The 16,614-nt window shown below is 40.0% G+C and overlaps 1 protein-coding gene across 1 annotated transcript in view; it reads right to left on the minus strand.

Moving 5' to 3' along the window:
• Positions 1 to 16,614, minus strand: part of LOC130916098 (ras-specific guanine nucleotide-releasing factor 1) — an 81,099-nt gene that overhangs the window by 13,570 nt on the left and 50,915 nt on the right. The window contains exons 14-18 of the mRNA XM_057836529.1: positions 12,546 to 12,794; positions 9,398 to 9,768; positions 5,469 to 5,588; positions 2,186 to 2,356; positions 1,959 to 2,065 (exon numbers count right to left, since the gene is read on the minus strand). Coding sequence (XP_057692512.1) covers positions 1,959 to 2,065; positions 2,186 to 2,356; positions 5,469 to 5,588; positions 9,398 to 9,768; positions 12,546 to 12,794 — 1,018 coding nt within the window. The remainder of the gene's footprint in view (positions 1 to 1,958; positions 2,066 to 2,185; positions 2,357 to 5,468; positions 5,589 to 9,397; positions 9,769 to 12,545; positions 12,795 to 16,614) is intronic.

Here is a 16,614-nt window from a genome sequence, read left to right on the forward strand (position 1 = left end):
CAAACGCTTTTGTTTCAACCCAGCCATAAAACGAAGGTAATTAATTATATTTATTATTCCAAATGTCTGTCATTTTTAGCTTAAAATCATTAATTGATGTCTCATATTTCATTAAAAAAAAAAAAAAAACGACTTAAAAAAATTATTCACTCGCATATTTTAAACTTTTAAACAAATTACGTCACAATGAAAAAAATGGTGTCTGGAAAAAAGTCACGAATCTCTACCTCATAACTATCGCTTAATTGTATTTTTTTTGTTACTGTCGCATTTTCTCCGATATGTTAGATGAGAAATAATCGATCCAAACGAAGAAAAAAAAAAAAAAAAGGGTAAATATATGAATAAGAAAATCTCGACCACTCCATGATGTCTGCGATTTCTGCATCGCGACCCTTGTTATATTACCACGTTTCACCCATAAAGTCCCCCAAAAATACGGCTGTGGCCATTCACAGCTGTGTCTTGACACTCAGTGATACATGCTACATGGAGTTTTTTAATTGAAACAAGGTAAGTACGCGATAATATCTCGTTAAACTCATGGTGTCTTTAATTCTGCTCTCGCGTGCTTTCACTTCCAGATAGGGTTTCGCTGTTTAAAAAAAAAAAAAAATTAAATGCCCTCCTGTTCAAAATTTTTCTTCCCCCAGAAAATTGAGATTCTAAGATTTCCAGCAAACATGACGGTTTGCTGTCAGTAGCATGTCTTAAGGTTAGAAAAGTCTTTTTGCCAAGCGAAGGCTAGGCGGACTTTCTAGGAAAGGGAAAAAAAAGGGCTTTCTGGGGCAATATCAGTCAAAATGTCAGGGCTCTGTGTACTCAGCAGGACATTGGTGGAGCATGCATGGAGTAAAAAAGTATTTTAAATTAACACAAAAAATTCTGTATAGATTTTAATTTAACTTATTTTTTAAAATTTATTTATTTTTAATAATCTTGTATTCTTCTAATTATTTGATTAAAGTAAAAAATATTTTTACATTATGAATGGCGGGTGCTGGTCTTTCAATAAGGCTCAGCGGCACCCACTGCTCATTAGGGAAAGAAACTAGAGTGCCAGAAGTCACGTCTCCAAACACAAGCAGCTACAATACAAAAAACCACCAGAAATAAGCTTGATTATTCGCTAATAGGATGATTATGAAAGTCTTTGGTTCAACTCAGAACAATGGAATGAAAATTTATAAAATGCCCCTCGCGGCTGATAATACGACAAGATCACTGTTTTGCTCATTTCCCTGTCAATTAAAAGGGGGTTTGGCTCAGACAGATCATCCAGTCATCATTCAGAGATCCAGAGTGTCCGGGCCAGCCGAGCCCCGCCCACTGCCCATAGACCTCCAGAGACGCAGAGCGTCCGATGGGCGGGATAAATCAAGCCTTTAGCCAAAGACTCGTCTCGTTATCGCTGTAGTGGAACAATGTATGTAGTCTGAACTCTGGGGAAGCACAGGTTCCACACTGTTTAAAGGACTGTGAAGCTGTGCGAATGACAGAAAAGCAAGCCGCATCGTAACCAGTGATAAAAAGCTAATTCTTAAAAATACTTGAGCACATTGTAGTGCATATTTAGTCAATGACATGTACATGCAAGAGTGATCACTTATTTTTTGACATTTTGGGGGAAGCTGTGCTTCCCTTGCAGTCTTATAGCATTCACCAATTAAATTTTTTGCTTTTATTTATTTTTTTGCTCCACCCTAAGTACACTAAATGTCTGTACTTTTTGTTGTGTGTATATTGCTTGTGTATATTTCCAATTAGTGGCCCCTAGAAGGCCTAAAAGCAGCCTGCCCTGAGATTCTCACTGTTCCAGATGGGCACTCTGCACTTGCCTGTGGAACACTTTTGCATCAGCATAGCTCAAATTATGGCTGCGGTCTTTCTGTCAATAGTAGCGGATAAAAGCAGAGATGTTGCAGGCATGTGTGCAGTTGGTTAAAACTTGTATTTACCGGCGAGTGTTTGGACACCCAGTGTCTGAGGACATTCAGAACGCGGTTGGTCGCCGCTCGTCTGATCACAAACTCCTTGTCGCCATTTCTCTGATCTGTTGGGAAGCCTGCAGGGAATATTTGAACAAACAAGAACATTTTTCTTTCTGGAGGATTTGAGAGTTTAGGTTGACAAGGATATTTTCAAAGTGTATTGGACAACCATTCTAGCATCTAAGAACGTGTACCTGTGCTGGCGAGGGACATCCTTCGATATTTTTCCTTGGTGGGGGTTCCTTCATTGGCTCCGGCTGTAGCAATGGCAAAGGCTGAGGCAGCGGACAACGCACTGCGGGTGTTGTCCAGCTCTCGACAGGAGGACATCACCATGCCGTTGTTGTAGGAGAATAGAGAGAACTCTGCAACAAGAAACAAACAAACATTTTTAATTCTTTCATGCATGTATTATGATTTTAAATGTTTTTTTTTAACCCTTAGATGTCACTCATTTAACTAACTGGCTGCCGTTGATGGCAGTAGACATTAGGGCGGGGACGATTCGCTTTCGTCACGATCCGATCCTTATTCTGATACCTGTTTGGCGATCCGATACGTATTGCGATACTTCAACTATGGCACCATATTACCTTTTAAAATTTATAAAAACACAGTGGCGTGTATCTCCGTTTAAACTAGATGCCATCTGACTTTTTTTTTTTTTTTAATAGAAAAGTGCATTACCCTTTGCAGCAACTGTTCCTGTGCAAAAAATGACGAAAACTAGTTAAAAAACTTCGCATTTTTATAATGAGTCCCGATCCAATACCGAAAAAAAATTGATATGTTAGTTTTAAACATGTTACTGTCCCACTGAATTATTTTTTTTAACAAGAATAGCGTAGAAACAACTTGTTTTAAATGCTTCACTGAGTCAGTCCACTCAAATCCGCTCACGCTGGTGAGAGCACTTACACAAACACAATGAGGTGCCAACAGGGCCGGCCCAGGCCATTTGGGGGCCCTAAGCAAAATTATGCAAAGGGGCCCATATTTTCGGCCCACCATTTCGTCACAGTGTACTGTGAAACCTATACAGTACATGCAATCCAACCCATATGTCCATATTTTGTATATTAATCAGATTTTGTTGCACTACATACTTCAAACTTCTCACCCCAAATGATTGTCAGTACTTACATTAGATAGCGCCAAAGCTTTTTCTAAAAGAGGAAAGAAAGAAGTTAAGGAAGAACTTTTGTTTTTTTAAGCTTGTAATCAAGTATCAAAACTCACAAAGTCAAGTAAAGCAAACTGTAGTAAACAAAATAGAATTAAACAATTGCCAAATTGGGGGCCCCTTAGTGGTCAGGGGCCCTAAGCAGCTGGATAGTCTGCGTATAGGCTGGGTCGGCCCTGGGTGCCAATCACACTACCACTCATGTTTGACAAGCTCAACGATGATTGACACATGGCGGCATCTTTCAAGTATAGCGCTCCTAGGCTTCTCTGGCAACATCAAAGCTTCAACGGTTGTCACTCATCATTTACTTTAACAAGCACTGCAGCGCACTGCGGGCCAAGAAAAGCAGCAGGAGAGAGAGTGATCGGATCCGGACATCTCTAGTTTGTTGGCTTGTGGCTGGTGCTGTGTTGGCACAGCACATTGGAAGTATCTACAGTATTGATAATTGATACTCAGAAAAAAGTATCAATACTTGGTATTGGGACATAAAGGACCGCGATATATCACCAGATGATATTTTTCCTGAGCTGTAGAATACATCCAATCCATTTTGATTGGGAAGGGCGAATGTATGTTTGGGTGCCGGAGCCTATCCCAGCTAACTCCAATATGGGCAGTAGGCTGGGTACATTCTGAATTGCTTGGCAGCCAATCATGTAATTAAATTTATTTCATTCAAATTCATTCATTTAAATATAATTAGTTAGATTTTTATTAATATTGTGCTGATTTATCAATGCATTTACAATTATAAAAAAATATAAAAACGAAACAATCATTAATAATAATGAATAATAATATCGTAATAATTGTTTTTTTTAATGACTAAAAATTGCCATTTGCCCTATAAAACGTTAAAGGTCTTAAGTGTCAACATTTGAATAGCTGTGTCCACTGTAATGCATAATGAAAATAATTGATGGCATAAATTAATTAACTCGGTTATTTTTTCAATTTTCAAAGCCTTAATATAAATTCCCATGTACACTGTAAAAAACAACCTTTAGAATTTACTCAATAAAATTGAGGTAACAATTTACACTCAGTTTGATAGTATGAATTTTACCCAGTTTTAAGTTTTAACCCTTTTTAAAGTAAATTGGGTAAAATTTACACCATCAAACTGATTAGTTTGATAGCGTAAGTTTTACCCAATTTTTAAAGTAAATTGGGTAAAATTTACACTATCATACTGATTGTAAATTATTACCTCAATTTTATTGAGTAAATTCTATAGGTTGTTTTTTACAGTTTGAGGGTGTAAATTTTACCCAATTTACTTAAAAAATTGGGTAAAACTGGGTAAAATTCACACTATCAAACTGAGTGTAAATTGTTACCCTAATTTTATTAAGTAAATTCTATAGGTTATTTTTTACAGTGTACATGTAAATTTGTATTAAGGTTTTACCCATTTTTTAAAGTAAATTGGGTAAAATTTACACTATCAAACTGATTGTAAATTATTACCTCAATTTTATTGAGTCAATTCTATAGGTTGTTTTTTTACAGTGTACGGATACACAATGAAATTATATGTATAATACATTTATTGACCACAAGAGGATATTTATGTTCTTGCCGCAGAAATTGACTGCTAGTTCTTCCACAAGCCTCCACTACGGGGCTCCACAGACCTACGCAAGCATCCCCCAACCTCTCCTCTCTACCAAGCTTTGGTATTCAAGATGGTCGCAGCTAAATATAGCCACCAAATATCAGCATAACAGAGGAATCAACAGATTCTGCAGTCTGCTATTTTAAATCCCGAGAACACAGACGCATCTCAAGAGGCGAGAAATCCTACATGATGAGGGGCACACTCACTAGTTCACTTTATTCACAGAGGGCTTTTGCCTTTAAAGGCATTCCTTCCCCCCCAATTTGGTCGTGAGATTTAGGAGGCACAGATAATCTTGGCTGCAGTGAAACAGCCTCATTATCCGTGGGTGGAAAGGGAAAACACGCTCTCGATGTAGTTGCTATGACACAAGTTTCCCTGACACCTACTCAAGCCAACACTGGCTTCCCCTGCATGTTCCAAACCGTCGACTTGTTACTTGGGCCTCTGACACAGTGCCACGTCTCTTTTGTGCTTACAAAGACGATTCATCAAATTCCATTAAACCGCTCAATCCCAAACAGCAAAACATATGTCTCTCTTTGTATTCTATTTATGTCCTGAAAGCTCAGCGCTGCTGAGGGTGAGTCGGGGTGGGGTACGCGCGCTTGTGTAACACACTGTCTTGTCGTAATGACGTCACAGTACTCTTTGGAACAAAATGTACCTGAGGAATTCTTGCATTTGATGTTTTTTGGGGTGGTTGGTGACTTTGTAGGGGAGGCCTCCGGGTCGGCATCATCGCTCTGGTTTTGATCGTTGTCACTTTCTTCCCGAACAGAGAGATCTGCAATTCACCGTGACAAAATCCGGAAATTGGAGATTAGGAAAGGGTTTCATGGTGGCGAGGTTCAAAGGCAGTGGCAGGCCATGCATTTGGCACCTTGGACATCAGCCTAATCCGCTTCGTAATACCATCGGTAACATGTTGCAATTATAGAAACCATACACAACAAATTCAACATAACACAACTGCACATCATCTGGAGGAGTTCAGAATAAATATTCATCTCATAACAGGACAAGTATTTAACTCATACACTATCATTGACTGTGATGGATGTCTAATCCATTCGATATGCTATGGTTGGCACAAAATTATCATCTAAGGCGGTCCGGGGGCATGCCCCCCGGGAGAAATTTTTTTTATGTTATATTGTAAAATGCAACAATTTCGTGCACTTTGAGAGAAAAACGAAGACAATGTGTCTAGACTGTGACTGTCTGACTTGGGGCGCTCAAAGTACTGCAAAGCTGAACTGGAGTTGGATTCATCTTCTGCCCTAGCTCTATGATCAACCTGAATAAACAAATGAAAGAATTTATTTTTTTAAAGCAAGTTTTATGTATCCAATTGATTATAATAACACCTATGCCCTGTGTCTATAAAATGACTTCATTTTTTCTGCCATAATTAGTTTTGCCACACAAATAATAAATTTCAATGAAAATACAATAAACATTTCAAGACAAATCCTGTATAAATAACCTTCATTGGAAAGTATTAACCAGAAAACAAAACGATATATTAATGATTAAATATATATATCATATTCATTTAATTACCTAAACTCTAAAGTAAAACCATTCATTTTATTAATATTTTGTTATATTTCTTCTGAATTAATATTGCTGCTGTGTGTGCATACGTTGTTTTACAGCTAAAATACTAGCCCTTTAGTTGCCATTTATTGCATTTAAATTGTAGCTACCTGGTGGATAACAATTGCCAATATGCCTAACAAGTAACCCTCTTCATTCCATCTCAGCCCGGTGGCAACTAAAAAGTCCACCAAATCTCTTATCGCTCTATCCTGCCCCTTCGTGGGCCAAGGTAAGTCTTTCAGAGTCACAGCGCCTTGCGGCAGTGGCCCACTTCTTCATTCTCCTCCTATCAGATTGGCGGTTTACAGCCAGGCGCATTGCTGCCACCTGTCGGATTAGGTGCGAACTGTAGATAATCATAGAGGATAGGGGGATAAAAACAGTGATGTGTGTATGGCGGCCGCCGGCCTTCCAGAGCACCGGCCGTTCTGTGATCCTCCAGAAGCTACAGATTACCAGTCCCCCCGACGATGACGATAACAAAAATATTTTGTCGACGAAAGCTATTTTCATGACGATGATGAGACGATAACTAGCTTAAAACGTGTTTTAGGAGACTAAAACATAGCTAGACGAATGCCAGTTTTCGTCTGATGAGACAAGAAAAAAATGTAAATGCGGCATACTTTCTGTCATATGTTTACAATATGTGACATTTTCTTTGTATGTAGTATGTACGTAGTTAGCCTGCATCGTAGCAATGTTTGGTTGTGTCACTCATCTGACGTGCTGTGCCCCACCCCTCTAGAGCAGCGATACCAAACCACCAGGCCGGGGACCGGTACCAGTCCGTGGCGCATTTGCTACCGGACCACAGAGAAATAATAAATTATTTGTTAACGACCGCAATCTGGCCTACGACCTCTTGACACATGAATCTGCCTGTGTACTCCATTGACTAATGCAAGTAGAGATTTGTGTACGTCACCGTCAAGTGGTTGGCCTCCATTACTGGGGTGTTTGCACACCTATAGCAGCCCAGCGGCAGCCAATGTAAACAGTAACGTTAGCTGCTGTTGACTGTGCGCTGAGGGCGGCAACGTCTTGCACAGCTTTTTTACGGGGAAAAGGCCACATGCTGAGCCAGAAGAGGAGCCCACAACCAAGTCCATTCTGCAATATGTGGTTAAATCTAGCAAACAAGGCAACAAAAGTGAATGCACTGAGAGCATCATACCTTGTGGCGAACCGTAACCGAAACCTTTCACGAGAAGAACTCATTATGCCTGCGACCAAGGATTTTTGCTGTCAAGTTTTAGGAGAAGCCACTGTTGAAATAGGTTTATTCAGCGTATGGTGAGTTGCATTTTCCTGTACCTAATGTTCATTTTTAGCCCTGTTGCGTTATTTTATATTTACTGTAATTTTTTCTTGAAATAAAGGCCCACATTATACCGGTCCCAGTGACGCCTCCAAATATTTTCCATAGGGGGGGCCAGATGAGGCTACTTAAAATCTTGGGATGGCAGACATAAACTAAAAGCCTTAATTTCAGTTTCTTATTATGTTATTGTAGTAAGCAGGCCAGTAGAAAACTGTCAGGAAACCTTCAGGACACGCCAACTGATATACTTTGGTATACTTTGTTGTTGTTAATGTGCATAGTCCATAGCAGCCCAGTCAACATTGTCAGTTCAACAGCTACTACAATTCGACATATACTGGCCATTGGGGTGGCCAACAAATTTATAGGGGGGCCGTGGCCACCCGTGGCCCCTCTCTTGTGGCGCCATTGACCGGTCCGTGGTGCATAAAAGGTTAGGGACCACTGCTCTAGAGGCTTCAGGCTTGCTTGTTTTGTTTTTTTTAAACACATGGAAAGATTTGTTTCTTTTTTATCTTGGCAAGCCAGAACATGCAAGGTTTCTTTACCCTTAAAAGGTCTGGGCTGAGTAATCATCACCCACTAAATGTAACTCATAGTGTTAGCATAGCGTTCACATTAGCATTAGCATAAGCTTTAGCATGGCGAGCATCCTGTCAAACTTTCAGAGAACGTTTTTACATACATTTTGTGGCGTTCAGGTGGGTATAATTAATTGAAAATAATGTGCCATTTTCCTGCTGAAAGTTTGTGTTGTCCTTGTAGGCGCTACAAGATGTGCTTATATGTTGACGTTCATTCAAAATTGTGAAACCTTTTTTATTTACCGAATTGGTCCGAATATAAAACGGTGTTTTTTGCATTGAAATAAGACTGAAAAACTGGGGGTCGTCTTATATTCGTGGTCTAGTCGTTATACCCATTCACCACGCTAGATGGCGCCAGATATCATTGGAGCAAATGCTGAACTTGAGGAGTAATGCTCTGTCATGACAGATCTCAACTACTCTCAAGTTTAACCAGTTTACATTATTTTATTGCAATGTTTTTCCTTATTCAGATTTGTTTCAAGACTACAGTTACAGTTAGACCTCTTTGATGGTTAATGCAGTTATTGCAATTTTGTTGTTTCATCACAATAGATTGGTTTATTTACATTTTAAAAAACAGAAGCAATTCATTTGCGAATGTGATTGCATTTTAGTTTACATATTTAAATGTTCACATATTAAGGTTTGAATGAAGCAAAATAACCTGCTTTTTCTCTCAAATATATTGTTATAATCATTTGTTTCAGATGTACTGTAATTATTTTCTGTATAAATAATTTGGTGTTCAAAAAGTCTTTTTTCAAACTTGAGTCATGAAAAAGAGGGGGCCGTCTTATAATCAGGGCCGTCTTATATTCGGGCCAATACGGTATTTCATTTTTGGACTACAACCTTTGAATTTTACAGACAAAAACATTTTGAGTAATCGTCAACTAAAACTAGACGCAATTAATCTTGAGTTTTCGTCAATAAGAACTAGATGATGACGAACACACTTTGAAATGACTAAAATATGACTAATAAGTATTTTCGTCAAAAAGACTAATATCGCCGTCACTGACACTGATAAATGATTAGTCAACGTCAGCCATTCTACTTAAAATGGATCTAGCCTACCTTGCTTGCTCACTGAAGTTTCCTCCACCTTGTCTTTCTTGTCCTCCGCCTCATCTGGTATTTTGCTGGTAATCGGGCTGGACACATAAAGTTTGTTGATGTCCAAGGTGGTCTTGCTGAACGGAGACATGGAGGAGTACATGCTTGCATAGCCATTTGAGGAGCAGCTCAGGGCGGCCAGGTCGAGAGCTTTGCCCCCGGTGATGATGGGGATGTTGAGGGAAAGCTTGCGCCGGCGGTTCGGGGACGAGTTCTTGGCGATGGCCAAGGGCGGAGGGGACGAGAATTTCCTGCTGGCCCTGGGCGAGCTGGGCGGCTCTCCGTACAGGAGTTTGTTATTCTGACTGCTTGCAAAGAACAACTCCAGGGACCTGCATCATAGTCACATTATCACATATATGTATTTGATTGAAATTCAGGACTCAGGAAGATATGTGAGCGGCTGGGCTAAATATACATCACTCCTAAATTATGTATGCAAACCCAGTTTATTTGCGTCTGTGTCTGGTCGATTCAGAGCAACGTACATTGTGGGCTGCAGTGTTGCAGAAAAAAAACATCTCCCACTCTCTGCCACCCTCCTGGCGACCTCATGGGTTCCCATAAATAGCACAGCGAATGATAGCGCGCATGGCCGCCGCTGACACAAGCAGTCGAGTGTAGGTGTCTCACAGTGACATGACAAGTGCCGGGGGGGTGGGCAATGCTGCAGGGCGTGGGCAGCTGATCATAACCCTGCAGCGGGGGGCTCCTGCCTCTGGCCTGCGGAGAGCCGACTTAGCCCCACCGCAACGCTCCATCAATATTTCACACCACGGAGAGGAGAGGATGGAGGGAGGCGAGGGTGGGGTCCTGCAGCACCAGGCTTGGTTGCCATAGCACGACGGAGACCATCGGAGACATACCCAAACAGGCGAGAGGCCGACCCAATTATTATTTTTGACCATGGAAAACACCCATATTTGCACTTGGAGAGATTGATTTCCTCAACATTATACTTTTGGTCAATATTTACCAACCTACAATGAGCCAAAGCACATTTTACTTTGTCAAACTAAAACGTCACAAACACTACAGTATATGTACTGAAAAATGAATGTAATTGTTTTTTCCAGTCAATATACATTGGTGGCATGATAAATGACACCGCACAGAGGAACACAATTTTTGTTGAATTAAGTTTGTTAGCTGCTGCCAACTCATTTTTGGGTGCGCAATCCAAACCTGATCTGGGTTTTTCAATGTTATGTAAATTTTTGGAACTACAGTAAAGAAAATATGTATTTGAACACCCTGCTATTTTGCAAGTTCTCCCACTTAGAAATCATGGAGGAGTCTGAAATTTCCATTGTAGGTGCATGTCCACTGTGAGAGAGAATCTAAAAAGAAAAATCCAGAAATAACAATGTATGATTTTTTAAAAAACATTTTGTGTGATACAGGTGCAAATAAGCATTTGAACACCTGTCTATTAGCTAAAATTCTGACCCTGAAAGACCTGTTAGTATGCCTCTTAAAAGTCTAGCTCCACTCCATGTATTATCCTGAATTAGATGCACTTGTTTGAGGTCGATAGCAGCATAAAGACACCTGTCCACCCCATACAATCAGTAAGACTAAAACTTGTAACATGGTCAAGACCAAACAACTGTCCAAAGACACCAAGGGACAAAATTGTTCACCTCAACAAGGCTGGAAAGGGCTACGGAGCAATTGCCAAGCCAACATGACGGTCAATCTCAATCGGGTGGAGCCCCATGTAAGATATCACCTCGTGGGGTTTCAAAGATCCAAAGAAAGGTGAGAAATCAGCCCAGAACTACACAACAGGAGTTGATCAATGACCTGAAAAGAGCTCGGGACACCGTTTCCAAGGTTACTGTTGGTATTACACTAAGACATCATGGTTTAAAATCATGCATGGCACGGAAGGTTCCCCTGCTTAAACCAGCACATGTCAAGGCCCGTCTTAATTTTGCCAATTACCACTTAGATGATGCAGATGAGTCAAGGAGCAAGGAGGGAGCAGGTTTTGTGGTTAGATGAAAGTGTAGTGGAACTTTTTGGTCATAATTCCACTACCCGTGTCAGGAGGAAGAAGAATGATGAGTAGTATCTCAAGAACATCATCCCTACTGTGAAGCATGGGGGTGGTAGCATCATGATTTGGGGGTATTTTTCTGAGCATGGGACAGGACGAGTGCACTGTATTAAAGAGAGGATGACTGGGTCACTGTATTGTGAGAGTTTGGGGAACAACTGCTTTCTTCAGTCAGAGTCTTGAAGGTTCTAGCATGGCCTAGCCGGTCTCCAGAGCTAAACCCAATAGAAAACCTTTGGAGGGAGCTGAAACTCTGTGTTTCTCAGCGACAGCCCAGAAACCTGACTAATGGGTGGGTTTCTCAGGCGTTCAAATACTTATTGCAGCTGTATCACACAAATAAATCGTTAAAAATATACATTGTGATTTCTGGATTTCTCTTTTTAGATGATCTCTCTCACAGTGGACACGCACCTACGATGAAAATTTCAGAACCCTCCATGATTTCTAAGTAGGAGAACTCCCAAAATAGCAGGGTTGTTCAAATACGTATTTTCTTTACTGTATAGAATCCCCATTTTCTTAAAAATTAAAAATAAAATACTGTATGTACTTGCACTCCGAGTATGTACTTGCACTCCGATTTGCTGGCAACAAATTAAGGGAGTGAGTTCCCCACCTACTGCCCATAGAAGGCTTGGAAGGTGAATGAATGAATGAAAATACATCCTTATTTTTTATATAAAAAAGTGGAATATTGATATACAATTTAATATGAAGGAAACAGCCATGGCTGCATTGTTTCTTGAACATTTTTTTACGTAATACAGTAATTAAAATTGAGTGCAAGCAGTAAAAACATAGTAAGTAAGTAAGATGTGGGAAAAAAACTTGCTAAAAAGAAACTAATTGCTAACTCAACAGAACCCCCCCCCCCCCCCCCCCCAAAAAAAATGGTATCCTTGTTTTTAATTAGTCCTTCAAGTTACATTAACACCCACTCTACACCTATTTCTAATTAGGCCTAGAATATTAAACATTCCAAATATGACTCATTTGCCATTTATATCTCTCAATAATCAAGCAAATTTAAGTTGTGTGACTCACCGAGCAGGAATTGCGCTAATGGGCTTCTTGTAGATGGTGATGAGTTTATCCAGCACCACATCAGCAGTGGTGAATACACGATAGGAGTGCAGGAAGGTGTTCAGGAAGTCGATGGAGAGGAAGCGCAGGTCGGTCAGCCTCTCCAGCAGACGTTCCACGCTGGCATAGCGGATCTGCAGCACCTTGCAGGAGTTCATCATTTTGCTGAAACGGATGTCCACGTCATCGCAGTACAGACTGGAGTCGGACCTGGTTGCAAGGAGACCACATGGTTGTGATATGATAACAAATTCAGGAAAACATCAAGGAAAACTGTCAGTGATTTGACTGCTACAGCGACAGTACAAAAGTTAATCCCATTGAATGATTATGTTTCAGCGCTGTTGACGGTGATAGACTTCCAACCCCTTATGAACTGGTTCAGATGAACTGGACTTCCATAACCGTCAATGGCAGCCAGTACATTAATAGAATATGTACGGTAAATCGAGCAAAACTGGATCCAAGGGCAGGCCACAAAAATGTTATGACAACCTTGATAAAGTACAACAAATTTTATTTACAACTTCACGGGTTACAACAAAGAGTCCTAGTCTGTTTATTGAGTTTTTCATTTAAAATATTAGTTTTAGTGTTGCACTGATCAAATTCTAAATAACTCAAAATATAGCCACTAATATCTAAACCCCTGGCAACAAACGTGAGAGTAATTCCCTTAGTAAAAGTTGTCAATATTAACATACATCATGTCAACTGTCAATAATTTGTGTGGCCACCAATATTATCCAGAGCTGCCTTTACAGGTTGCCACTGGAATGCTCTTCCACTCCTCCATGACGAAGTTGCGGAGCTGCCGGATATTTGAGACTGCCCACCTCCACCTTCCGCTTGAGGATCCCCCAACGATGTTTTATTGGGTTCAAGTATGGCGACATGCTTGGCCAGTCCATCACCTTTACCCACAGCCTCTTCAGTAAAGCAGTGGTCATCTTGGAGGTGTGTTTGGGGTCATTGTCATGCTGAAACACTTCCCTGCGACCCAGTTTGTGAAGGGAGGGGATCATGCTCTGCTGCAGTATTTCACAGTAACTGTTGGAGTTCATGTTTCCCTCAATGGAATGTAACTCTCCATCACCTGCAGCACTCATGCAGCCCCAGACCATGACATTCCCACCACCATGCTTGACTGTAGGCATGACACACTTATCTTTGTACTCCTCACCTGGTCGCCGCCACATATGCTTGAGACCATCGGAACCAAACAAATTAATCTTTGTCTCATCAGACCATAGGACATGGTTCCAGTAATCCATGTGCTTTGTTGACATGTCTTCAGCAAACTGTTTGCGGGCTTTCTTGTGGAATGTCTTCAGAAGAGGCTTCCTCCTGGGGTGACAGTCATGCACACCAATTTGATGTAGAGTGCGGCGTATGGTCTGAGCACTAACAGGCTGACCCCCCCCCCACCTCTTCAATCTCTGCAGCAATGCTGACAGCACTCCTGCGACGAGCTTTCAAAGAAAGCATATGGATGTGACACTCAGCTTCTTTGGACGACCAACCCAAGGCTTGTTCTGAGTAGACCCTGCTCTTTCAAAACGCTGGAAGATCTTAGGCACTGTGCTGCAGCTCAGTTTCAGGGTGTTGGCAATCTTCTTGTAGCCTTGGCCATCTTCATGTAGTGCAACAATACGTCTTTTAAAATCCTCAGAGAGTTCTTTGCCATGTGGTGCCATGTTGGAACTTTCAGTGACCAGTATGAGAGACTGTGAGAGCTGCACTACAAATTTGAACACACCTGCTCCCTTTGCACACTTGGACCTCGTAATACTAATGAGTCACATGACATTTTAGAGGGAAAATGACAAGCACTACTCAATTTGGACATTTAGGGAAGTAGTTTCTAAGGGGTGTACTCACTTTTGTTGCCAGAGGTTTAGAAATTAATGGCTATATTTTGAGTTATTTTGAGGGGAAAATAAATTAACTCTATTATATAAGCTGCACACAGAGGACTTTTAATTGTGTCAAAGTGTCATTTTGTCAGTGTTGTCCCATGAAAAGATATACTAGAAATGCGAGGGGTGTACTCACTTTTGTGATACACTGTATATATATTTTTTTAAAATGAAAAAAAATTTAGTTAAAGTAGCGAGGGATAACTGTATATATAAGTAATAGATTTTTTTTCATTTATTACTAAATTACAGACTACTCACTTGATTGTAAAGTAATTGCTATCATGGCTTGGTCAGACATTGCTTAATTGTCTGCCATTCACAGTGATAGACGTCCAATCTGTTTGAAGAGGGACTTCTGCTTCAAATGGATTGAACGATTATTGATAACCTAATTGCTAGGAGGGTGTATCTTTTTAAATTTTATTTTTTCACTCACTAACTGCCATTGACGGCTCTAGGCATCCAGTCCATTTGAAAGAACCTTTATTCACTTCCACCCTCCAGCTTCGAATGGATTGGACGTCTACTAATGATAAACCAATTGCTAGGAAGGTGCATCTTGGCCTGAGGAAGAACAAATTTTATTTTTAACCTCATTGACTGTATTGTTGGCGCTAGTCCATTTGATGATACATTAATTCGCTGCCACCCTCCTGCTTCAAATGGATTGGATTTCAGCTAGTGATAAACTTATTGAAATTCAGAGTAGAAGGATGATTGGACACTGCACGATTCAACGTGAATCATCATCTTGGAAAGGACGATAAGTGCTCTTTTTTTACAGCAGTGCAGCGTGTGTAGCTGGCGGCCATGTTGGGTAGGACGACCGGTGTGTGGAAACTACATCTCGAAAAGTATGTATTCCACTACATCAGCACGTTTTTGTCTTAGTACTCCGCGATACTGATAATTTTAGGTTAGTTTAGATATCGGTGCCGATATCGGTGTCGGTGCAACCCTAATTAAGTGCATTAAAATGTGGAGAAAAAAATAATTGCTTTTTTTATCATAATGTTTTTTTTTTAACTTCTGACCTTACATTTTCAAATTCACTGTAAAAAATAAAACTTCCAATAAGATGTGCTAATTTAGGATTCTAGGTACCGTAATTTTCGGACTATAAGATGCACCTGACTATAAGCCGCTACCCACCAGATTTGACACGAAAACGGCAATTGTTCATTGATAAGCCGCACCGGACTTTAAGCCGCAGCTGTCCTAACTGTATTATTGGATATTTACACCAAAAGATATTAACCGGTGACGCTTTATTTGACAACGGCGTCATAAGAGCGTCATAATTATGACATGACACTCTCATTAATAAATGCTCTCATTAATAAATGCTCATGACAGATGTCATTTAGTGTCATCTGGCAAATTATCTCACTTTTGAATGGAGGCAAAAGACCCGAGCTGGATATAAATGGAGTTGGAGACAAAATTTGCCGGATTACACTGAATGACATCCGTCATAAGCATTCATTAATGCCTGTGACAGTGTCATGTCATAATTATGACATTCTCATGACAGTCTTATAACGCTGCTGTCAAATAAAGTGTTGCCTATGAACTCAAATAAATCATTAAATAAGCCGAACTGGACTATAAGCCACAGGATTCAAAATGAGGGGAAAAAAGTCGCGGTTTATAGTCAGTAAATTACGGTACTCTAATTGTTAAGCTCTCTCGAGTAACTTATTAGCTTGAGTATTCCTAACACATTACTAATCAATTAATATTGTATACTTAGAATTTTGAGTTGTAGCTACTAAACAGAAGCCTAGTTTGCTTAAAATACTGAGTTTCAACAAGTAACATGTTTTTTGAGTTTTTTTTTTTTTTTTTTGACAGCTTGATATGAAATTGGTGCTTGATGATTTGTTGTTGTGTCTTGTATGTATGTTTGGTTAAGTTTAGGGTAAAAAATAGTATTTTGCTTTTTAATTCTTTTTCAGTGTAAAAGGCCTCCCTGATGTGCATTGCAGGCTTAAAACTATTATAAAGAAGTTCGGATTTACCCCCCAAATAACATGATATAATAAAACTATCAAAAATAAAAAACTTTTCTTAATAAAATAATTTGTGTTTTGATAAAAGAACTAATC

This window comes from Corythoichthys intestinalis, chromosome 5 (assembly GCF_030265065.1).
Source record: "Corythoichthys intestinalis isolate RoL2023-P3 chromosome 5, ASM3026506v1, whole genome shotgun sequence".
NCBI lineage: Eukaryota > Metazoa > Chordata > Actinopteri > Syngnathiformes > Syngnathidae > Corythoichthys > Corythoichthys intestinalis.